The 25146-nt window shown below is 39.7% G+C and overlaps 1 protein-coding gene across 9 annotated transcripts in view; it reads right to left on the bottom strand.

Annotated features, from left to right (window-relative positions):
* Positions 1–17075, bottom strand: part of kif21b (kinesin family member 21B) — a 99689-nt gene extending 82614 nt beyond the window's left edge. For all 9 annotated transcript variants that reach the window (XM_079857305.1, XM_079857308.1, XM_079857307.1 and 6 more), the window contains exon 1: positions 16715–17075. In XM_079857305.1, the coding sequence (XP_079713431.1) occupies positions 16715–16755 (41 nt within the window). In that variant the 5' untranslated portion in view covers positions 16756–17075. The remainder of the gene's footprint in view (positions 1–16714) is intronic.
* Positions 17076–25146: the final 8071 nt, after the last annotated feature.

Genomic DNA, 25146 nt, shown 5'->3' with positions numbered 1-25146 from the left:
CCTCGAAATTCTGGCTTCCGAGGATCCTTCCTTGACATTGAGAAACGCCTACAGAGTGCCCAAGTGGAGGACTGTTAAAGCTTCTAAGTCTTTTGTTTCAAATGCAGTTATGAGTGTAAATACTTATTTGAAACAAAGATAAAAGGTATCGTAAATTTTAATAGTCGCTATATGAAGAATTATTATAAATGCCCGGGGTTTGTGATGTTTTCTGTTTTATAAAAATTTGTATGTTTGTGAGGTTGAAGCTGCTTAAATTGCCCTGTAAAGGGACAAATAAAGATTTTACTACTACTACTAAGTGGGTTTAAGAACACATTTCTTCGTAAGAACGGTTGGTGAATGAGGCCCAATGACTTTGAAAGGTTTCACTGTGAGAGTCCATGAGAGCTAGAGGACAGAAGGGCTGATGCTGCTGTACTAGTGTCAATTTAACTTTTTGCCTTTGAAACGGTCGCTAAGAGTAATGTTTGATACCGCTTCGGTTTCATTTAATTACATTCGACAAATAAGTCAAGTTGACTGCATTGTGATACAGTAAACCAGACATTGCAACTCTCCCAGAAGTTCTGCAAATGACATACAATATCCCGGAAGTCAAGCGTGTGAGAGAGAAGCCCTGTTTCCAGTTGGTATTAAGATGTGTTTTCGGTGATATGATCATAAATGGTCCGCTAAGACACTTTTCACCAGGTATTATCATGCGTTTCATATCTCCTGTGGCCATCTGCGTTAGGGGTGGGGGACAAATTTGATTCTTAGATGCAGCACCCGGACAGTGGCGTGCACATAACAGAGACGCATGATGGCTGAGCGCGAAATCTGAACGCCACCCTCTTCGTTAAAAGCTAACGTATGGAAAGTTAGCATAATTTCATTGAAGACTATTTTGTATCTTTGTATGAGAGCTGCTTTCTGTGTTGTTTAGTTTTCACCTCAGTATGCTGTAAACAGATCTGTTATACGTACGTTATACGTAGGTTTACTGTACAGTCACAGTGTGTATCAGTGCAATGCCAGTCACAACAAGCTACATTTTGACTGTGCTCTCTGCAGATGTTCATTCACTTTTTTTGTATAAGCTGTTTTTGATTGTGGTATACAGCAACAATTTCAAGTCGTAAGTCTTAGACTCTTTATTGTTTATTTATTTGTGTATAAGAGCAGCTTTGTATGTTACTAATTATTCAGAATATGCGTACGTCCACAAGCATTATTTTTGTATGAGAGCTGATGATACATTATTCTATATTTTTGTATGAAAGCTGTTTGTGATTTTGATACAGCAAAATGTTTATTTATTTTGTCTGAAGGATTATATTGCTCATTGCACATAACATAAGGATGTTGGTTAGAAGTTTATTATTTTATGTTAGAGATTCAGAATATGCTGAAGTTTGTATTCATTTACTACAAGTTTGCTGCTAGTACAGGCACACATTTCTTTTGCTGTTGGTTCTTTGCAATGTTGGGACAAATGCTGGCAAATGTAACCGTACAGTTCACTTGCCAAATCACTTCCATTGGTTTTATTAATAAATGATATTTGAAGTAAATTCTTTATGGGTCATTATAAATATACTTTCCTTTAAAAATTCCAAGTAGTCACACACACACAAAAAAAAGGATACATCGATAATCGTTTTAGCATCGCAGCCCTCTGAATCGTAATCGTAATCGAATCGTGAAGTGCCTAGAGATTCCCAAACCTACGTTCACATTTACTCTTTTTGTGTCATACTCTACATCACTTTCGGTGCACGAATACTATTGAATGAACACACTCGTGTTACACGGCATTTGTGAGTTATGCCGGTAAACTGACACTGGTAATTTATTTATTTATTTTTAAATCAAGCAATGAATTTAAATCGAGAAATCGTGTCAATTCAGTTCTACTTTTGCAGTATGAATTATCAAATGCAGTAAAAGACAGAACAATATAATTCAAGCACTGTAAAAGGTTTTGCTACAAACTCAACACCGTCATGCTGATATTGCCCCTAGGATCATGATATGCTATTCCAAACATAGCCCATTTATTTTTAAAACAATAGTCAATGTGACTTTTTATTGTGTTTTGGGCCATGAATACAAAGAGAAAGTATAATTAATGGCATGAACCGGTTTTAAAAAGTTATGATTTCTTAGCTTAATGGAAAACGTTCAATATGAACTCTAAAACTAAAAGATTATGGTCATCAGAGTCTAAATAGCCAGGCAATGTTTTAAAAATGATTCACTAAATGGTCATTGAGTCCTCTGACCATCAGTGTTTCCCTTTGTGAGCCGGTCATTTCCCCATGTGTGCATCCCATTATTGATCACATTGATTTTTACAGAATAATACAGTACATTACTCTCAAAACTCTTTTGACAAACACAGAGAAACAGAGCGCATGGAGATCCAGGTCACGGACAAACATGTACAAAACTAGCCTTTATTCACAGCACTAAACCACAAGGACTATAAAAACCAAAGCCTTTAGGCCCAGGCAGACGTTTTCCTATCTAATGTTGACCAACCTAAACCTGAACAAGAATTCAGTTTCCACACAATAATCTATTTGTACTTCGACATCGTAGCTTCCACTTTTGGATGGAGACGCCACAGCTCCGCAGGTGAATAATAGCCTAGCGTGCTAACATCTGCTACCACAGACGCCATATGAAGCTCCTGAGGACCGGAAGAACGGGCGCTAGCAGACCATCTTATGGTGAATCGGGAGTTTCTGGCTTGGTTTTCGAGTCCCTTCACGATTTTGGCAGACTCTGGGATTTTCGACTGTGTTAAACTTTACCTGAAGATGCGCTGAGAGAAAGTGAAAGGACAGGCCACAGCAGGAATATTGGCCCACCTCATTTATTAAACGAGGGGCAGCTGGGAAAAGCAGGTGAGGAAACAAGCAAGTGAGGATTGCCAATGTTCAGGTCTTCCAAGAACAGACATTAGCCAGGATAATCAAAGCCCAGAACCAAACAACAACAGCAGACAATCTCATCTACACAGGCTTTATTGTGCTGCAACCCATTCTAGCTCCTCAGCATATTAACACGGTCTCTCTGGCCAGCCTGAGATTGTAATTGAAAAGCTTGAGGTATAGTACCTGCATGCTCTCAAGTCACTTTGTTAGATTGCACTGCTTAATCTCCATAACTCAACAAATGGCACAGCCACTCCCCTGCGCTCACAAAACTGAATGCCTACGCATGCAAATCCAACACGCTTAAAAATACACTCATGCAAACACACACACAAGATGACCAAACCACAAATTTGGACATTTACAATCTATAACATTCCAAATAAACTTGCATACTCAGAATTATACTACTTGAAAGTGAATAGAGGCTTAAGTATAGTATCGATATTTTCATTATTCAGTGATCGTGTCGCTTTAGAAAACGTACGATCGAGCCGTATGGAATAATTTGATGTACCTTTTGGAGCTTTAAAGTATTAGGCCCTACTGACATTTACTGGATGGAAAAAATTATTTTGTGTGTTTCACGGAAGCCAGCAAGAAGTTTTGGAACAACATGTGGGTGGGTATATGAAACCTTTTTCTTTTTAGTATGAACAATCCCTTTAAAAACGTCATCTAGGTAGGTGGCTCGCTAGGTTTTGTAACGAAGCAAGAGGACTTCATTTCCACCCACCGATTAACAGTCTGACGAATGAAACGGTCTTTCTGAACCGTCGACAACTGGCCCAATTAACGGTTCACACAGACCTTGAGCTCTGATTCTGAAACTCCCGTTCTCAGGCCTACAACTCCCAGAGGACCGTTCAGAGATCTGTGAGATCCGCAGGATGGGATTACCCCCATTACAGAGATCTGAGGAGGGCTTTACGCACAAAATAATCGTGTGCCGGCCGGTCGGGGAGGCTGAGGGCAAGAGCAACAAAAAGCAGAATAAATGAACGAAAGCAAGCACAGACATCAGGGAAAATCATCAAAACTGTGTGTGTATCCCAGCTGCGGGAGTGAGGTGAACAGGTGAACAATTCCTCAGCGTCTGCATCCGGACAGCCGTCCGATTAAGGACGGGATACAGTAATGCCGCAGTATTTGACCTAAAAAGAGATTCTGGGCCAATCCACACCTCCCCATCAAAACCATCACATTACACACTCACTTTCTCTCACAATGAGCGTAAAAAAAACACAACAAAACAAAATGAAAACATTAATACAAAAAACACATTTGCATCAAATAAAAACAGACAAACAGAAAAATCCCAAAACAAAGTTTTAAACCGCATACTCCTCTTATTCTTTCTGCATTATGCAAATCTTCATTATAGAGATGCACGATATCGGCCACTATATCGGTATCAGCTGATATGTGATCAGTTTTAATGTAATCGTTATCGCTCCGATTAGAAAATTTGTCCGATATATTAAAGCCGATAAATAATGGATTATTTACTTCAGATGAGACACGTCAGATGTGCACTGTTCACGTGATGGTTTGCTTGAATAGGTGAAACTCGAAAAATTTGAATATCATGCAAAAGTTCATGTATTTCAGTAATTCAAATTAAAAGGTGAAACTAATGTATTATATAGACTCATTACATGCAAAGTGAGATATTTCAAGCCTTTATTTGTTATAATTTTGATGATTATGGCTTACAGCTTATGAACATTTTCAAAATTTCTGAGATTTTGAATTTAGGGTTTGCATAAGCTGTAAGCAATAATCATCAAAATTATAACAAATAAAGGCTTGAAATATCTCACTTTGCATGTAATGAGTCTATATAATATACTAGTTTCACCTTTAAGTCGAATTACTGAAATAAATGAACTTTTGCATGATATTCAAATTTTTCGAGTTTCACCTGTATGATTGGAATCACACGAAAATACAGTCAGTCAAGTGCATTTTCATTTCAGTGCATCCCTACTTCTTTATGTATGAAACACTCAGATGACCTGCGACATTTGCCAAATACTGCATCCCACAATGCAATGGGATAGACTTGACCTTACATTTCCAGTGTGATGAATGAACCGGAAGTAATAACAACTGTCTTTCTTGACACATTATTTGATCACGCTGCCAAAAAAAGAATCATTTTACACACAACTTTAGTGAAATACGTTCCCTAGATGGCATTTGCTAAATTAAACATGCAATATAATGAAGGGGTAATAAGATTCCATTCCAAACTCAGACACACATTCACACGGTTTTAAAGGAGTGATTCTGGCACGTCGGTGGATTTCCAGAGGCTTGATTCAGTCTCTCCTCACTCAACACCCATTTCGACGTCAGATGGCACACTGATCGCAGCTGGGAGTGACATGGAGTGCGCGCTTATTGAATGAGAGCTTATTGTCTGATAAAAATAAGTCTTCGGTGAAGCAGCAGACAGATTCTATTCATGTGAAAAGGCTCTTTATAAAAGATCACTTCTAAATAATTGTATTCATCAGTTTATTACCTTTAAACAAAAATGATGACCGACTCAACGGCCTAAACCACAGACATGGTAATCAAGCTCTGAATAGGTGTCACATTCATCTGCTCCTACTGGCACCGAGCAGCGGGCCTCGGTAAACCGAGAGCCAGACTGAATTTGCAGGACCAGAGAGCAGTCCACGTCCCAGCACGATCCAGCCTGGGTGGGAGTGAAGGAGTCAGTGACCAAGGGTGACCAAGCTATATGCCATCAATGTGTTTTGTAAGCAGATGTGTGTGTGTCTGTGTGAAGGGAGTAAAACACCTCCAAACGCACAAACACAGACACGTTGTGTTTTCAAAATGCTCAAGAGAGAAACGTGATGCAAGTCATGTACAACTGAAAGGCCGTAGAGACCAGGACAACACAACCCCAATGACAGCACAATCAATCCAGCAACATACAGATCTCAGCCAGGGGCATCCAGGCTTTTGGTGCGGTAACACTGCCGAATTTAGTTGAAATGTATTACCTGCAAAAAAGGTTAATTGTCCAGTGTCAATAGTGTAGTGATGCACCAAACGCCACTCACACAGGAGTCACTTTCTTCACTTACAAATTGAACACAAAGTATTTTTCCCTTTCGCAAAATTCCCGATTGCATAGATTCCTGTTGAATATACTGGATTTGGCTTGTAAATGTGACCACACATTTTTAAAGTTTATAATAACATAGCTACAACATCAGAATTTCTTAACCTAAAAAGAGTACTACATTTACATTTACAAAACTGGTTTTAACATTTTTTAGCATGTTGAAATGTGGTTGCTAAGGTTTTTTGGGTGGTTGCTAGGTGGCTGCAAAATCAACAGCGTCTTACGACCAAGTTTCTATGATATTCTCGTCTCCGGAGTCCAGATACGGGTTCGTTCATCAATGTACACTATATACCATTCAAAAGGTACTCAAAAGATTTATAATTCAAAATAAATGCTGTTCTTTTTAACGTTCCATTATCAAAAAAATCCTGGAAAATATGCATCATGGTTTCCAGGAAAGTATTAAGCAGCACAACCGTTTTCTACATTGATAATCAGAAATGTTTCTTGAGCAGCAAATCAGCATATTACAATGCTTTCTGAAGGATCTTGTGACACTGATGGAATAATGACGCTGAAAATTACATTTTACAATGCATTCACAAAGAAAAGAGTTGTAATAAAAGTTCACAATATTACTGTTTTACATCAAAGCTTGGTGAGCATAAGTGACTTATTTTTAAAAATCTAACTTTAGTGTAAAATCTATGGGATTTTATGGCAGTTTTACCATACACCAGGTGAAAATCAAAATCTGATTGCTTAGAAACAAGCAATCGTTATATACGCCAACATTTAATGAGTAATAATAAGTGATGCTTGCTCTAAAAGCTGCCATTAATAAGGGAGCAAAACCCTGTTTCATCAGAGACCCCCGGCCCCGTTTAAGCTCCTTACTGCCTCAGATACCTAATCACCAGCTGGCCCCTTAGATCCGTTAAACAACTTCTTTATTATCGTTTACAAGCTGTGCGATGTCCAGAAGGTCCCTGTGAACAAAGCAGACGAGCCCAAGCTGAGCGCTCCAAAACCTGGGTGGACTGAACCCGTGGGACTGTCCCGGCACTGGTTCTGTTAACGCAGTGTGAAAAGAGTATTACAGGGACCGGCGCAAAGGGTCCAGTTCTATTCACTTCATTGTCCCACAACCCCCCCCCCCTCCTCAATCCGCAGGAGAAAAGAGGGCCTATGGGAGGGGGCTGGAGAGGGCAGCAGGGGGTCAGCTTGATTTCAAAGCCCAGGGTACAAGCTCGTCCTGAAAGGCTCTCGGACTGTCCGGCAGGGAGCCAAGAGAGTCAAGCGGAGCATGAAGGAGGAAAAATAGCCCATGTATGTGTATTTAAAATGCACAAAAGAAAAGCCCTATTGAAGTTTCCTGAACCTTTGCTGAAATTTGAATAAGAGCAAAAAAGGCCTTCTGTCAGCAAATGGTTCAGAAACACAAAATGCAAAAACCATGAAGTCCTCCAGGTTAATTATTTTATAACTATGATGAGATTAAACACGACCAAAGAGGATACGCTGGGAATTACTAATGCCATGCTCCCTTGATCCCAATTAAAGTCTTGTAACAAAGTAAAAGTACATTACAAGTTCACACACAGCTTTGCATTAACACATTTTTAAAACAACTAATCTCTCTTAAAGGGACAGTTCACCCAAAATTAAAATAGACGTCATTTATTCAACCTCAAGTCATTCCAAAGTTTCTTTATTCTTTTCTTGCAAAAGGAGAATTTTTGCAGAATGTTCATGGCTCTTTTCCATAAAATTCCTTTAAAAAAAAAAAAAGATAAATAATTTGCAAAAGAAGAACCATAAAAACGCAGCAACAATAATCCATAATAGTCTTCCAGCGCTGTACGATATTATAGCTTTGTATAAGGAAACAGACTTGAAAAGCTTACAAGCTACAGTTTATCCATGCATCCAAATACTTCGCTACTATATAGTCAGAGAAAAACAGTATGTGATTTGTAATAAAAATGTAGGCAAAGAGTATCCAGAAGCCTTACTATGGCCCTGTCCCAAATGGCACACTTCATCTGCATTTCCTAGTGTGGTCTAGTGGACTTCTCAATGGTCGCCGCGTACGAGTGATCGTGATCCACCAGACCGTAGGGTGTGCTAATGGGCATTTTAGACTCTAGAAGAGTCGTCACGAGCTGATATGAGCCCTCGATGGGCACTTTTTCTGAGCAAGCACCATTCTCCCCGACAGCGTGGACTCCGAAAGAAAGACCGCAAAGGCTTACTTACCGCAAAGGCCATTTCTGCCAAGATTTTGAAATGGAAACTTACATCCCATGAGGCCACAGGAGAAGATTTGTGAATGGCACTGAAGTGATGCAACAGACGCTAAATTTGAACAAACTATTAACAGTTCTTCTCAAACATGATATCAGGCTTCATTTATAACTTCGCAACTAAATTTTGTTCTGAATTTAGGTAAAAAGTCGGAACAACTGAAACCACATGTATGCAAAAAAAAAACAAAAAAAACCATGGGTGGCCCTATAAACGTCTTAAGATGAAATTTTATACAAAATAATTCATCTTTATACTATATATTTCATTAGTAAAAGAGTAAGAAAGGTGCATTAAAGCTCGAGCTCAGATTCCACAGCATAAAAAAGGCAAATACTAGTACATACATTTGGCTAATGTTGTAATATATACTGTAGGTCTGTAACTTTGGACACGTGGTCGCTCATTTAGAATACCTCAAATTCATTGAGGCCGAGAACAAATTCATGTGTGTGTGCATATGTTGCGAATAAAGCCCTATTCGCACGGGACTAGTATTACCTGGTGACCTCTAGTCATTTTTAATAATTGCGGAGGTTGTCTGTGATCTTAATCCCTTGTGAATCGGCCATGTCTGTGATTTGTAAAGTAAAAATTCCCCCGCTAATAACCTACCATATTTCGCCGAACACCGAGGTCCTGTGATGATATTACGATATTATATGATATTAGTCCCGTGCGAATCAGCATCTCAGTGATTTGGAGGGGTCGTTTATAATTTTTTCAAGGTTTTTGTTTCCTGTGCACTTTTTTATCCATCTTTCGTGAAGAATGGAGGTTCGAATCGAGTTTTTTGATAGTATTTTGAGTGCTGTGTCATATCGCTATACACCGTACAACTATACAATTTGCAGAAAGAGAAGCTGAAAACCATCAGAAGAGCAAAAACAAAAAGAATGATTAGATGGAGATGAATGACATGTATAGCAGCGGTAAGGAACATTCTTCTGTTTATGATATATCATACAGCTAGACCTATAACAACAAGACATTTCCAAGCAAAAGCCTATTGACATCATATCTGGGAGATAAGTCAGTATATTCAAGTAAAATCACAGGCTTCGCTTATCCCGTGCGAATGCGTACGAAATTCAGATGTGGGGGGGTAATTTCTAAATCACACGAGGTCCCCAGATAATACTAGTCCAGTGCGAATAGGGCTAAAGGCAGAATTTTTTAATGTGAAGTTCTGTGTATAAACACACATAGAAAAGAACAGCATGAACAAACATTCTGCAAAGCATCTCTTTTGCGTTCCATGGAAAAACATCAGTACTTTTTATAATAACATCCCGTTTATGCTCCGTCAAGAACATCTGATGCGTTTAACGCCCTGGAATCACGCTGTAGTGGCTTTACTCTACGGACCAATGTCATTGCTCTTCGTGAGAGAGTGTGACATATAGCCGTTTCTTAGAGCCTACACACACACACACACACACACACACACACACAGAGAACAGTGATCCATCACACACAAATAATTAATAAATGCCTCTCTTTGTATGCTTCCACTGAGAGCTAATGTTGATTTTCCTATGCAGTCCTTTGACACCGAAAGAGAAAAAGACACTTCCTGTTTTCTCTTGCCCTCTCTGTTGCTCTCTGACTCTCTCTTTCTCTCGCCACCTCCCTTCAAGCCTCTTCCCCTTTTCATTTGAAACACAACCGGCCTTTTCTTCCAACCAGAGGACGATGTCTAAAAGAACAGCATCTAATTGACTCGGAGAGACATTATCAATTGAGGCTCTCATGTCAGTGAATCACGGTTGTGGGTCTGGAAGGGCTTTTAAAGGGAAGCCCTGAGGCGAACGGGCTACTGGGTGCACGTCTTCACTGAAACTAGCGTCAGAGAAACGTACCTCTGACCCCCTCGCGATCACTTCCTGAACGCAGCGCAGTCAACTACACAATCTACTGCCTTACACAGCGAACGATTTCCGGTGGAAACGGCAGGAAGGAGAGTCATAGTGAGATTTTCAGAATTAGCGTCTCTAACCTGAGTGACTTTATTTGACATGCAGTGAGGAGTGTGTCATGATGACATGATCTGTTGATGAAAATTTTGTGTAGCTCATACCATGGTTAGGAGCAAACAATTGCTACATCCCAATTCCAATACTTAAACTACACCCTAAAAGAGCAGGGGTTCCCAAACCCATTCCTCACGCCTCCCCACACATTTTGTAGACTATTTCTCTTTAATTTGACACGCTCAGTTGAGAGGTGTGTTCCAATCAACGGTGTGTGCGCTACGAAGTGGACTTACAAGGGTATTTCGTCGTCTTAAGGAAGCTTGTATGCTGTTTGTGGGTGCAAACTGGAAAGTGCATGTGACGCAACAGTTACAAGTCAGCTATCATGATCACGGGTTCAATAAGATAAGACATACTGTATTACCAAATTACATTTATTTTCATATTAAACATCGCAACATACATTTATCATTCATTATAGTGTTTTTGTAGCCTAGAAATCTAGACGAACCCTAGCAGCAGCACATTTTATTTTGCAGCCAGGGTCATCTAGCAACTCTCCGTTGACTTTTTCGAGCTGGAAAAACCAAACTCTAGTCAGGCCAATCACATCGTGTATAGAGTCGGTGGGAGGGCTTAACATAATGACGGCAGAGTTGCGACGGTTCCGCGTGAATTCCCTGCTACTTGAAAACAAAGATGGGTCTTTCGAATCGGCTTTGTCCGTGAGAAAAGTCAGTTTTCTTTGAGAAAAGAACAAAGAACGACACTGAAATCATTCTTAAAAAAGGAAGATGTGTTTGTAGTTTTGCCGACCAAAGTTTAATCTATCATCTAGCTCCGCTGGTGGGAAACGCTCTGGTTGGTTGTAGCGCAATCCTATTGCGTGCAGAGGGAATTTGAAAGATTAATCCCGCCCCTCGGATTGAGCCCTGCCAATGGTGTGTTCCCAGACCCAACATCTTGATGTGGGTCTGGCTTGCCAGGCTAGTGTTTTTGAATTGGACAGATAAGATTAAGTCAAGTTTGTAATTAAATAATATTTAAATGGAGGTATTATACACATGTATATTAAATAAAAGTATGGTAATTTGTATTATATTTATGTACAGAAGAATATTATTGCATCGAACCATCAACTCCTCTAATATGCGCTACTTGAGTTTCATCTGTGTTTGACATTGCAGGGTATTCTGTTTTCTGAATAAATGCATTTTGTAAAAATGAAGTGAACTTCAACAGATATCCCCTGCTCAGGGAGTAGGGAGCAGTGAAAACTACGTAGGGACCCTGTCGGCTTCATGCACATTCATATTCAATTTTTATTCGTGTTCGTAGTTCTGAACTGAATCCTCATTTAAAGTGGAATGGGTTGTGGGCAATATCAGTTTCAACATACTATGCTTTGGGACACACTTATTCAAATCTCACTCACTATTTGGGATGGCTAGTATTCACACGTGCTTGAATTTTAAACTCACAGGACGCCACCCTTCCTGCCCCCCAGGGCGTACAAATATTTCATCAAAAGGCAGTAGAGAAACAGAGACAGACAATGGTATGCCCCATGAGGAAGTCATTGTATTAATAAGCACTAAAGAAGATGCTCCTACTCCACATTTTATGCAGCACAAAATAGTTTAGCTGACTTGAGAGCATTTCTGCATGCCTAAATTAATCCTAAACTTATTTAATCGTCTGATCTGCCACAGGCTTAAATGGTTAATACTGCAAGTGCAGCTTAATGAAATGTTCAACTAAATATGGCCCATGCAAACCAATCTCTTATTCATATTCCCATTGAATCCAGAGAAAAGACCCATACATTCGGTGTATACAGCATAAGGGTTACAGAACAGGCAGTAAGCAGGTCACCTCTACAAAAGACACTGTGCGCTGTGGGACGTATTTCAACTTGAGCTGCATTGTCCAGGTTCTTTAATAAAGCTTAATGGATGGCCAAATGGACTAGTCTCGATTACAAGAAAAGCAACTGCTGAGGTCAGAACACATTCAATAAACTCTACTGACAAACACAGAGGGGCCAATGACGTGATATTTTTTGCTCAGACCGACTACTAGAAAAAGATTTTAAAGTTTTAAATTGCTTAATTTATTTTGATCTTTTGGGGGTGGGGTGGTTGTCTTTCACAGGAGTCAAAGTGTTAGAATGTCAGGGTGATACAACTGTGAGGATTAAGAAAAATTTAATTGAAGAAAAAAGCTGTTTGGCATACATGTTTATTGTTATTATTACAAAGAAAATATATAATATAATATAATTAATATTTGAAAAACGTTTGTCCGCCAAATTAAAGTCATGTGGTGCAACCATCATGCATGAAAAAAAAGGAAATGACTGTCAAAGTCAATGAAGTCTGTTAAAAACCACAGCTCATGTTTAGTGGTGCGACTCCCCCAAAACAATATTTATGAATTAATAATTCATGCAAATGTTTAAAAAAAAAATCTAAAATAATGATTAAGATGTGTAGACTCATACTCAGGGATTCAAGGAGTAAGTAAAACATTTTATTACATTTTAATTTGATGGTTACACCACATGACATTTAAGTCCTTAAATTATTATTTTTTCAAACCACATGAACCATGCTTGTTTTTTAGACTAGATGACTTAACACATTTTTCTATATTTCTCTGTATCATACACACTCTTATTTGTCACTGACCCAGTGATCACCATGCAACTCCAGAGGATGCCAAGGACCCTAAAACTCTTGGGGGAAGCTATTCCCATAAACAAGGCAATTACGAGTCTGGTTCCCAGGAGCCTCAACTATTAACATGATCCCCCTACAAACTCCTGCATTCTCAGCCAGACCCTTGAGGAAAGATCACGCCGTGTCAGTAGGAAGCGGACTGGACACATAAACAGGTCAGGCGTTTCTCAAACTGTCAGATGCAGGCACTTATCTAGCAGCCATAATGCTTGAGCTCAGTTCAAAGTACTATTTCTAAAAACAGTTAGTGATGTTAGAAGATTCCCAATGAAATCATCAGACGCGTTATCTCGAGCCCCTGAAGGAATTCCTATGAGACCCTCCGACTACAGACAGTCTGACGCCACAGTATGGATAACCTTCTTTATCAGGCAAGAAAATCATCAGCAAAACAAATTTTCACTTTGTGTCTAATTTTAAAAGCGCTGTTGAGTCAACACTCCTGCAGAACATCTCACTTGTCTAAACCAGGAGGGAGAGGAGAGATGGCCTGCAGATGACACACACACACACACAATACAGATGCAAACTCCCACCCACAGAGAAAAACACAATCAATCTCTCAACCACAGGCTTTGATGGTGATTAAGAGGAAATGAGGTAGAAAAAGGGTCAACTCATGAGAAGTGAAGCTGAGCTTGCTACTTCGATGTTGAGGTCACTTATTCTCACTGTGGCAAGGACATTCTGTCTCTCAGTAATAATGGAGAAGTAGTTTATTTCACAAAGGATGACAATAACGTGACATACTGTAAATACAGAAGCGTTTATTTAACCGCTCGCACTACTGTAAATTAGTCTACTGGTAGGAATTTCATCAAGTAAGAGCTTCTAAACTGTCCATCATCGTCTCGTCTTGTGCGTTGGGTGGGCATCAAGGGAGATTCTGGGTCAGCAATCAAGACAATCTGATTGGCTGATGTCCTCAATGTCATCCAAGCTCAGTCATATCCTTCCTGCCCTTATCCAATGACTGCTGGGAAATTCCAAAAAAAGAACTGCCAATGATGAAATAAACACCATTTTGCAGTTTTTCACTGCTTTCTAGTTCTGATTTTACTGAATTTAAACTTGTCCTGAAGGTTAATATGACAGTTCATTGCTCCCCAAGAGGTTTACACATGATTGCCTTTGCGAAATAAACCATTGTTTGTCAATACTTTTGCACACCTCCTCAAACACTTTGTTTTACAATAAATCAAATCTAAAAGCTAGATTAAATCACACAACTTCAGCCCAATCTGCAGTTGGGCCGAGCCAGAATCAGTCTGTAGATTTTGGACCCCCAAGACTATGATTCCATCCAGTTGGAGGATATCAAGGAGGAAACTAAAGACAACTCAGTACATTGAATCATAGCAACTACACCAGCCAGCTCTAATCACAATGTGATGGAAGTAGCGACAGATTATTTCTTTCATATTGCAATCAATGAACAATTTACCTCGCACAACTGGGGGTAAGAGATATAGAAAAGGTCCATTTAAAATTAATTAAGTGCAATGTTTCGGTCCCATGACCTTCATCAGATATACACGTATTGTTCTGAAACGGATTATCGGAAAGAGAAAAAAAAAAAAAAATGCAGGGCTGGTGCTTGGTTCAATTCATTGGTTGCTGATCGGATGGACGCAGATCTTATGTGCTCTTCAAGTCGACTCAGAAATATCGTAATTACAATTTCCAAAAACATAACTCAACCAGCAAAGTTGTATACAAGTGGGAAACTCGGAATTCTACGAGTTGCCGAGTTGGAAGGGCATGACAAATTTTTGCCCTCAGACTACAGTATTCGATCTAGTCAGAAGATATCAAACATTTATGAGATTTTGAGCCAACTTTAGATGAAAGACTGCATCCAAATAAGGTGGATTCATTTCTCAACAACAGCAGCCAAATGAAAACTGATTTGATTTTCTAGAATGCCATATTTAGTGTTAAGATTTCACCCATTTATTAAAGGGATAGTTCACCCAAAAATAAAAATTCTGTCATTAATTACTCCTTCGTAAGACCTTCGTTCATATTCGGAACAGAAATCCCTCCATTGACTGCAACGTTATTCCCACTTTCAAGGCCCAGAAAGTAAAGACATAGTTAAAATAGTCCATGTGACTACAGTGGTTCAACCTTAACGTTATGAAGTGGCAAGAATACTTTTGTGCAGGACAAAAAGCTCTCGTAGTTCATCAAAAATATCTTATTTTGTGTTCCGAATATGAGCGAAAGTCTTACTATACAACATGGGGGTGAGAAATGAACGACAGAATTTTCATTTTTGGGTGAACTGACCCTTTAACGTAGTAAACCACATCTGCTATAACATCTCTGGCTACGGTTTACTCATTTCGTATAATCACTCTGTCGCTAATTACCAATTAATTACCATCGAAAATAAATGACTTTAGGGTCACTTTGTCTCTGTGAACACCCCTTTATGTTAAGCATGAGCAATACTAACAGTGATGCTCGACTTAAGCATATGTGTTGGAGGAATATCAATGCAGTCCTGCCTTGCAAGCACTGGAACTGGATCCACACAACAGTCTGGATATCTGGATGAAGTATAGCTTTAAATAACAGTCCGCCTTCATGATGTTCAGCAGAACACGTGGGTCCACTTCATTCATTGATGTAATGCTCCCCCTCCCATCTGCAGGTGTGACCCAGAGTGAGCGGCAGACACAGTAAAGCACGCTTACTATACAAACCGTGCATCAAAAATCAACCATGCACCTGCAACCACCCTCCCTGACACAAAAGATCCACTTCAATCTTGCATTACTGCAACAGCAGGTCCATTTGGCCCTTTCAAACAACACAATGCACGCATGCAAGCTCACAGGAGGGGCTTGCAGAAATGGAAATGGGGACAGAACACACCCAGACACTGGGTTTGATCTCTAAACTGCTCTATGTTCTGGTATCAGAGTCAGACTGACTGAAGGGGATCCAGACAGTTCTCAGACCACCGCCTCGAGTCATGCTCGTTCACTGCTCCTGACTGCTGACACGCGCTTCAATTTTACGACTGAATGATGACATTAGTGTGATTGGCAATTCTGATGATCATTGCAGACGAGGGCGAAACGATTCGATATTGATCTATGGCGATATTACTCACTGGTGTGGGGTTTTAACAAAGGAAAAAAGGACATTGAGAAGGAGCGCGCGCGCGTCTTTGTCATTATCACCTTGCAGACATTCCTGCATCATCTCATCTCATGTCCTTCAGCATTTATGCAAAACTCATATAGCAATTAAATGCACCTTACTGCACACTTGTGCACAGTGCACGAGACAAGTCAAACCTAAATGTAACTTCTGTCTCTATATGCATTATGCATGTAATTATGCATGCATGTAACATGCATGTGGCGGCACATGGGACTATAGTTCGCGCACATCTGTGTTTGACACTTGCAAGACATTTTACACTCAACGGGTTGCAATATTGCATCTGTGTGCATGTGCATCACCGGGGGTCTTAACTTGTGCAGCACACACCCAGAGAATTGCAACACCCTGTTTGTCCTACAAACTCTTTGTTGTTAACGTAAATAAACAGTGCATGATACATAAAACATATAACAGCACGAACAGTGTATTATACTACAAACAATGCGAAATGATGGTTGCATATGGGCACAGTCGGCAGATTCTGACAGGCAGGCTTACCTTAAAGAGACCTTGACAGAGCAGTCGTTTTGTGTCGCCATGCTGTGTGTTGTCGTTTCACCTCGCCCGTCAAAAAGAGAAGTGATGCCGCAAAGTTCTCGCAAAGTTGAGCTGAAAACACTGTTGTGCGTTAAAACGCGCGCGACCGCTGCGGTCCGTCAATCAGCGTTACGCAGCCAGACATCGCCGTTCACCTCTGTAATACTGACGAAATCAGCACAGCGATGTATAAATCGCATGATACATGAGGAACATTGGCATATTTTCTTCTTTCGAGCTTATATCCTGTCATATGTGCGAGTGGCGCTCGAGCTTCCTTACATCCGAAACCTCACACAGCGACTGTGTCCTCGCGTTCAATGTGCAGCGCTACTGAGAGAGGTGTGGGCGTGTCCATACAGCGATGATTGACAGGCCTTTCGACCACACATAGCTGCTGTTCCCGCCTACACGTGGATGTAATTGACCAATTAGAGCTCGGTGTATTAGCCTTTAAAACAGACTCAGCGGTTATAGATTAAACGCAACTTCAGCGGACACGTCTCTGAACGCCGCGTTGAGAAATACGTTCAAATTAAAGAATCGGTTCGTTCGATTCACTGCAAAACAAAACCCCTTGAAAAACGATTCACCAGCCCGTTTAATTCTTCACTCAAAGTTACCGAGAAATGATTTAACGAATTAACGTGTTGTTTTAAGTTATTTAAGCTATATGTAGCCTAATTCAAATGAATGTGCTTCTCTTAATTAGCCTATTACATGTTTAAAAACTGTTGATCTGAACAAAGAGTGACATTAAATAGTTAAATAGAACATTTTTTGTTCACTTTTTCTCAAATTATGACTGTCCCACAATTGTGGGGACACACAACCGCTAATAAAGTTTTTTTCTAAATTATGTAGGCCTACTTGATAAAATGAAGAGGTGAAATAAGAGACATGTGATGTGTAAGAAAGAAAGCTGATCGAAATCAAGGTAAATGTTACTGAGCAGAATTCTTTATTGTGCATCATCTTTAGTCAAGCTTTAATTTGGTCAAATTATGCAAAAATGTGAACAATTATTTGTCTGTATTTATAGACTTAACAAAAAGGAAAGGACAAAAAGGTCTCTTGTTTTATTCATTTTCTAATGCTCCTGTGATGCATTTTGACAAATTGCGAATCGGTTCAACTGAGTCATTCAAAAGAATCTGTTCAAATGAACGATTCATTCGCGGAACGAAAGCCACATCTGAAACACATTTAAGGGCTGCAAACGAAGAATTGCTCTGGGTTCGAGACTTATGGTTTAAAACAGCCCATTAGTCTCAGACCATGCAAAATAAAACAGAAATATATTGGATATACATTACCATAATGACAAGCGTGCTGGCCCTCGGTAACAGATTGGGAAACAGAGACACTTTTTTACAACTTCACTTCTGCTTTCAAAGTGGAACCATAAACTTCAAAGTTTAAACAGCCACAGGCAACTGTGTGAGGAACAAAAGCATGATTTATATTATATCCTTACATTTTTAAAAAATACATAAGCCTAAAAAGAATTTGTCCTCAAATAGAAACCAAACGCAATTGTTTGAGCTTGTAACTTCGATCTAACACTACATATATAAGAGCTCAGCTGTCACGGGAGCACATTTAGCAGTTGCTCTGAGATGGGGAAAAGCACTTTGTCCAATTCACCACAAAATAATTTCACAAGAACACCAGTTTTCCATGAGGATTACGCTTATCCATGTGGACAGATCGGTTGCAGTCCTGTACAAATAGCAGATAAAACATAAAGAAGCTGTTTCATATAAATGAACGCATGTTGCACAATGCAGGGCAGCCCACAGTCAGAGCCTCTGAACCCTATTCAGATGATGAAGCAGTTTAGAAGATACAAATCATTCACATAATGTCCCGTCATGACACCGCAAAGGAGGAGAATGTTTACGAATATCCCTGAAAACCCCTTTTCTGGATTATTCACTTATGTAAGTGTTATTCAGGGCTTGCATATGAACCTTCCACGCTTGGGGGTTTAAAACATCACATGATGCTATTTTAGAGACTTAGGAGAGGATTGTTTTTGCGGTTGGGTAAGCCGATGTTTTTGAAAATGCCTCCTTACAGTTTTTCACCTTTCACCTTATTTTTTGCATCTACATATAAACATAGAAAATGTTTAAATTCTGAATGTGTGTGTATATATATATATATATATATATATACACACATTCAGAATTAAACATTTCCTGCATTCCTATAATACCCACACACATATTCAGAATATTTCTGACAAGCAAAAATCTGAAACTGATGGACCTACAGCAGAATGACAGAAAATGTGACTTGCATTTTCATTTTTCTTTGATGTTTCCATAATCCCTTTTGCGCAGTTTGCTATATTTAGCTTTGAGGTCATAAGCTGATTCAATTTCACATTCTTTAATCAACCTTTTCTGCTCTCTGGAAATGAATAGTATTATGTAGACAGTTTTTGCTATATGTGTCCATGGGTTAACAAAGGACTAAGCCCGATTCATTCAACCCGACGAATTTTAACTAATTAAAGTTGCAGTGGAGCTTCTGACGACAGCGTTCGCTGCGGTGTGTGTTTACGGGTCCCGGCACACTTCACACTAATGGTCGCCCCACACCAGACAAAAGCTTCATACAATAGCCAGGAGTGGAGCGGTGCGGTTGACTCGTTCAGCGCATGTCTTTGTGTGTGTGTGTGTGTGTGTAAGGGAGTGTGTGTGGGGGGGGGGGGGGCAGATTAGCCACAGTCCATGTCTGTTTCTATCCTGTGAATACAGTAGCCGCACATTTGGGTATAGAGCGAGGGAACGGCCAGGCACAGAGTCAGCTGACGGCTCTGACTTCATCTAGGTCAGTCTGCTGTGTGTGTATGTCTGTGCCCCTGGGCTACACACACACGTTCAAATATACAGACTCCCTCATCCGTCCCCAAATTACATCCATCCTCCCCCCCAGCAACATCACCATCTGTGTGGGAAAGGGTCCTGCCAAACACCCAGGTTACAGCCCAATGTTCACTTCATTCGGCCTAATGTGAAAAGTCAACTTGCAACATGCTTACTGTGTATTTCTACAGTAAATAGAGCGTTAAAGTGGTGATTCATTAAAAAATGAAAATTCTGTCCTTATTTACTCACCTTCATGTCGTTCCAAACATATATGACTTACTTTCTTCTACAGAACACAAAAGAAGATATTGTGAAAAATGTTGTAAACCAAATTATTTTGGTGACTTCCATTTCTCAAAATATCCTCTTTTACGTTCCACAGGAGAACGAACATCATAAAGGTTTAAAACAACATGAAGGTGCATGACCGAATTTTCATTTTCTGGTGAACCATGTACCTTGTGAAAAAGAAGTGTGCTTTATTATATTGAATGTGCTCTACTTCAAATCTTAAAAGTATATTATTTTTAGTTGTATTACTTGCAGGTTATATAATAATGATGAAATAAAAGGCCAAGTAAGTGTAATTCAAGAGAGTGCACTTTCATGTTTCTTGACACACTTAAGTATGCTTTTAGAAGTGCTCTTCGTAATAATGTCAAATTTAATCTTTTGCCACGCTTTAAACAAGTACACTTATTTTGACTAACATACTAAAGTAAATTCTTGATTATAGTTTTACCTGTGGTGTTAAATCAATATTAAAGTATTACAAGTTAAACTAAATGTAATTAACTTCATCATTACAAATGTGTAATTACAAATATATTTGACAAAATACATGACATACAAATTTCAATAGAAAAAAATTACATTTAAGTTTATTTTAGTTATGCTTGCCAGTGCGTTTCGTTTGTTAACATTAGTTTTTACGTAACATGGACTAAGAATAAACAATACTTCTACAAGGAAATACAACAATAGTCCAAAGACATGGGGGATATATATGACACTTAACTACGTTATCACACAGCTAATAATGTGTTACTAATGTGACACAAACCATGTTCCCGTTCTCCATCCCAGTCTGCCTTCTAAAATCTGTGTCCTTAGAAACGCTTTGAACGTCAATGGAGAAAGGCATATAGTCCGTCATAACATCATTTACATAATTCTCTCATATATTGCTATAATATTATCAACAACATTAAAAGCTTGATTTTTACCACAGGGTCTTTTGCTGAGTATTTTCTCCTTAAAACTGCAGTGAACCAAAGACAGTCTCAAAAACACGCTTTGAAATCGTTGGCGTTTCTGACGTCACAAACTACCTTGTAACCAATCAGATCAACGTGTGATCGTCAACCAGTGGATCTCTGAGCTGAGTGAGTGAGTGGAGGCGGGGCTCATTAGCATATTCATAGAACCGCATCAAAGTCCTTTTAGGCAAGTCGTGCCACTCGGCCGCCATCTTGGCAACGCCTCCGGGCAGCTATTTCGGACTAACAAGACCAGGCTCCTATCTAAATGAATGGGCAGAGAGTCAGAACTGCACTTTCACTGGTCACCGGGACATAAAAACTGCATGTATAGAAACAGCAGTAAAATATGATAAAAATCGCTGAAAAAGTTTGATGACTTTGCCCCAAAATAAGGTTTAAAATGCCTTTTTCCCCACAGGTTATACCTTTACTACGCATGCGCAAGGGTTCACGTTCACGACACCAAACTTCATTTACGTCTCTATCCAGAATGCCGGTGTTGTGCCAAGCACTTAAACAATTATATGTATTTAAATGTCTGAAACCTAAAATAAACATTATGTGGTTAAAACACTGAACAGTTGTGATAGAGCCTATGACAAGCGCTGAGCGCGTCCGTCTTTGGCTCAGCGCCAGCCACAGCGCGGAAGCACAGGTTGAATATGGCAGTTATGTCACGTCACTCTGCATTCGCTCCTTAGTGGTCAGCTGCTGACTGTTAAAAGCAGATGATTGGCTTTCCAGCGGGAGGGGCGGGACATGTGCATACAACCGCCATCTTTGCCGTTACGGGTTTTCCTTATATAGTTGTATTGAGGATTGAGGAAGTGGCATGTCTCATATAAATTGTCTCTGACCGCATATACTAAATGAGGCAAGGGTGTAGAGTTACATAGAGAGTTAATGTAGAGTTAATTTTTTTTCAAGGAGAAAACATTTAAATATGCATCAAAGATGAGTTTTAATGCATTACATTAGAGAAAGTCCATAATTTAGCCATTCACACTCATCCATAGGACAAGAGTGGCGGGTTAGGTAATGGTTCTGGGATCGGGATGTGGCTGTTCGTGGGGGGGGGGGGGATTAAAAATCTTAATCCATTATCAATCAATTAATTGAAAATAAAAATCAATCAATTTTTATTTGTATTTTTTATTTTTATTTATTTATTTTTTTCTCCTTCTCTGTAACCTTCCTAGGTGATCCTGCTTCCATATTCCCGACCAAACAACAACAACAAACCTGCATTTCTCCTTATATACACCCACACACACACAAACTAACACACGACCATCTCCATACACTCATTAACCCCACCCCCCCCCCCCCCCCCCCCCCCAACCCCGCCATTTCATTCCTGTCATTTCATTCTAATCTACAGTCAACCTGTAGGCAATAAGTCTCAGCCTCTATATCTGTTGTTAAATGTTATGTCATATCAAGATATGTCAAGTCAATGTCATGTCAAGATATGTCTTTTGTCTAGTGTACATGTGTTTATCGTTTGGTGTAGTACTCTTATGTCTATTGTATTGTTACATTTTGTTTGTAACTTCATTCTTGTTTGCAATAATAAAATTAAAAAAAGATGAGTTTTAAGGGATAAAATTATTGACTACAGGGGGACTTTTTTTATTTTATTTTATTTTTTTACAAAAGCTCACTTTAAGTGTTTTTCCCCATAAAGATTTGTCGCCAAAGATTCTCCCAGCCAGCGCTTTGGTAGTGGACTAAATAAAGTGCTAATCTAGCTAGCGGCCACTTACCCGTCTCTCAGATAGAACTATTGGACAAATGTTATGCCACCTAATTAATATTCATGAGGCAAGCTGAAACGGTTTATAATGAGTCCCCAACAATTTATAGATTGTTTCGCCCTGATGTGCCAAGAAGCATTATAACGTTTACGATTTATGTGTTTGGGGCGAATGTTTTAAATTAGCTGTGTTTTTATTAGCTTGCCCTGCTAATCAAGTTGCTTGTTCTGTGCAACAAATGGCGTCTGGTTTTCATAAAGGAGAGGAATAATTACCCCGTTGAATGTTGACAAAGGCAAAGATGGTGTGATGAAGGCACAGTTGGCGGAGGGGGAAGTCAATGGTCGGGTCGGTCTGGTGGTCAAAAGAGTGTCTCTTCAGGGGTCCTCCAGTCTGTGTCGCGTGCTGTTTCACCACACATACCCCTTTTTTCAATAAATTCTACAAATGAGCATGACAGCTCGTGTTTAACATGCAGAATTTATAAACCCTTATAGAAAGGAATATTTATGACTGGCATGTTTTATGACTGGCAACAATACAAACAGCAGCATTGTACTGGACTGAGAACTAAACATCAATTAATTATTCCACAAATTTGCAAGTCCTGCAAGTACCTGAGTTTTGTGTGAAAGTTTGCTTGCATCAAGTTCCATTAACACCTTTTGAAGAAACTCAAAGGTGTACATGAGATCAGATGGCTAGCTCAGATTCATTCAACCTTAGTGCACAAGCCTTGGTGACGTCTCCTAGCACTTTCACTCCTTCAACAAGGATCCCAACATCCAACGGTGGTTGTTCAGGTCCTGCACCTTCAGCTCGGACAATGACAATTCCAGTGACTGTATTAGCCATGTCTCTCTCAGCTTGCAAGTCATTGTCCTTAAACAAACAACAAAAGTTAAACAGTTTTAAAACATGAAACTTTCTTTGACAACAACACTTCCTGTATTAATATCATAACGAATAGAATAGCTTTAAAACATTTACAGTCACCTAAAGGGCATCATGTGGCAAGCTTTTCTTGTGATCATGCTGCCTCTCATGTGTTCAAGTGCTTTTTATACAGTTCAACGCAGACGCACAAGCTGTTGTTGTTGTTGTAACAAACAATAATACCTGCTTGTGACACTTAATGAAAATACCCCGCATCTAAGACTGAATAACTAAATATTAAGAATAAAAAAATGAGAAAAAAAAGGAGAGCGCATTTTTTTAAATATGTGTTTTAGATCACATAGCCTATATGCTCACTCGTTTCGGTTTATTCTAACTACAGGACAAACACTATCTTTCCACACATACTCCTTTCACACAGCGCATTGATCCCGGGAAATTGCCGTAAAATTGCTAGAGTGTGAACGCAAACACGTCCCGGGATTGATGCCGGGATGGGGACCTAGTAACATTGCCAGGATCAGTCCCGAAACGTGCCCTGTGTGAACACAAGCCAGGACCGATGCCGTAAGGGGTATTTTGTTGCTCTTAGAAGAAAGTTTGTGTTCGTCATCAACAAAGAACGAACGAAAAAATGTCTGCAAACTAGAATGAAGCCGAGACCAGGAGCTCCTTACTATCTGCACTGAAGCTGAGATCGTTCGCCAGCTTTGTGGAACAGTACGCGATGGGTTAGTGTACGACCGAATCCGGGAAAAAATGCTCGAGTGTGTTTTCTCGAGATCGAAAGCGCAGATCATTAAGAAACTTAAGAAAATTCCACCAAGTGCACGACTACAATGGAAAAAGCCGTAGCGGAAGATTAGACTGGCCTTTCTACAACACATCCTGGCGTCACACGTCTTTACGGGATGCGTGTGAACGCACTCACAGATTCCGGAAAATCACTGGCAGTGTGAATGAACCAAATTAAAACGATCCCGGGACAAATTGTTTGTGTATTTTCTGTGTGAAAGGGGCTACAGACACTGTATTCTGACACCACACTGAACGGGTCCTTCATTTTTGCTTGAACTAATTTAAGTGTGTAATTTAATTATTTATTTTAATATTAGTTTAAATAAAAATACAACTTAACGTTTAGAATCAAACTGCCTTATGTTGTGCATGCAATTGTGCGGTGAAAATTACAAAATAGCACCACCTATTAACCCATAGGGCCCTATCTTGCACCCAGCGCAATTGACTTAGTACACCGACGCATGTATCATTCCTATTTTGCACCCGCGCACAGCGGACTTTTCCCTCCACAGACGCACGTCGGTTAACTAAGAAATACACTTGTGCTCCCCGGGACGGTTCAGCGCAAAGAGGAGGCATGTTCCGGCGCAAACGTTCCCTCATGCTATTTTGCAGGTTTAGAAAACAATTCCGCCACTGACCGAAAAAATCTAGTTTAAAGTCAGTGGCGCGTTGCGCATGTTATTCATATGCTATTTTAAGGGCGCATGCTTGGCCATAATCAATGGAGCGTGTGCACAACGCGCATGCACTTTGATTCTCTCATCTACACAGACGCAGCAGTTTTCATTTTTGCA

This window comes from Squalius cephalus (genome assembly GCF_949319135.1).
Source record: "Squalius cephalus genome assembly, chromosome: 22".
Taxonomy (NCBI): Eukaryota; Metazoa; Chordata; class Actinopteri; order Cypriniformes; family Leuciscidae; genus Squalius; species Squalius cephalus.
The sequence above is the reverse complement of the archived record's forward strand: the minus strand, read 5'-3'. Positions and strand labels throughout refer to the sequence as shown.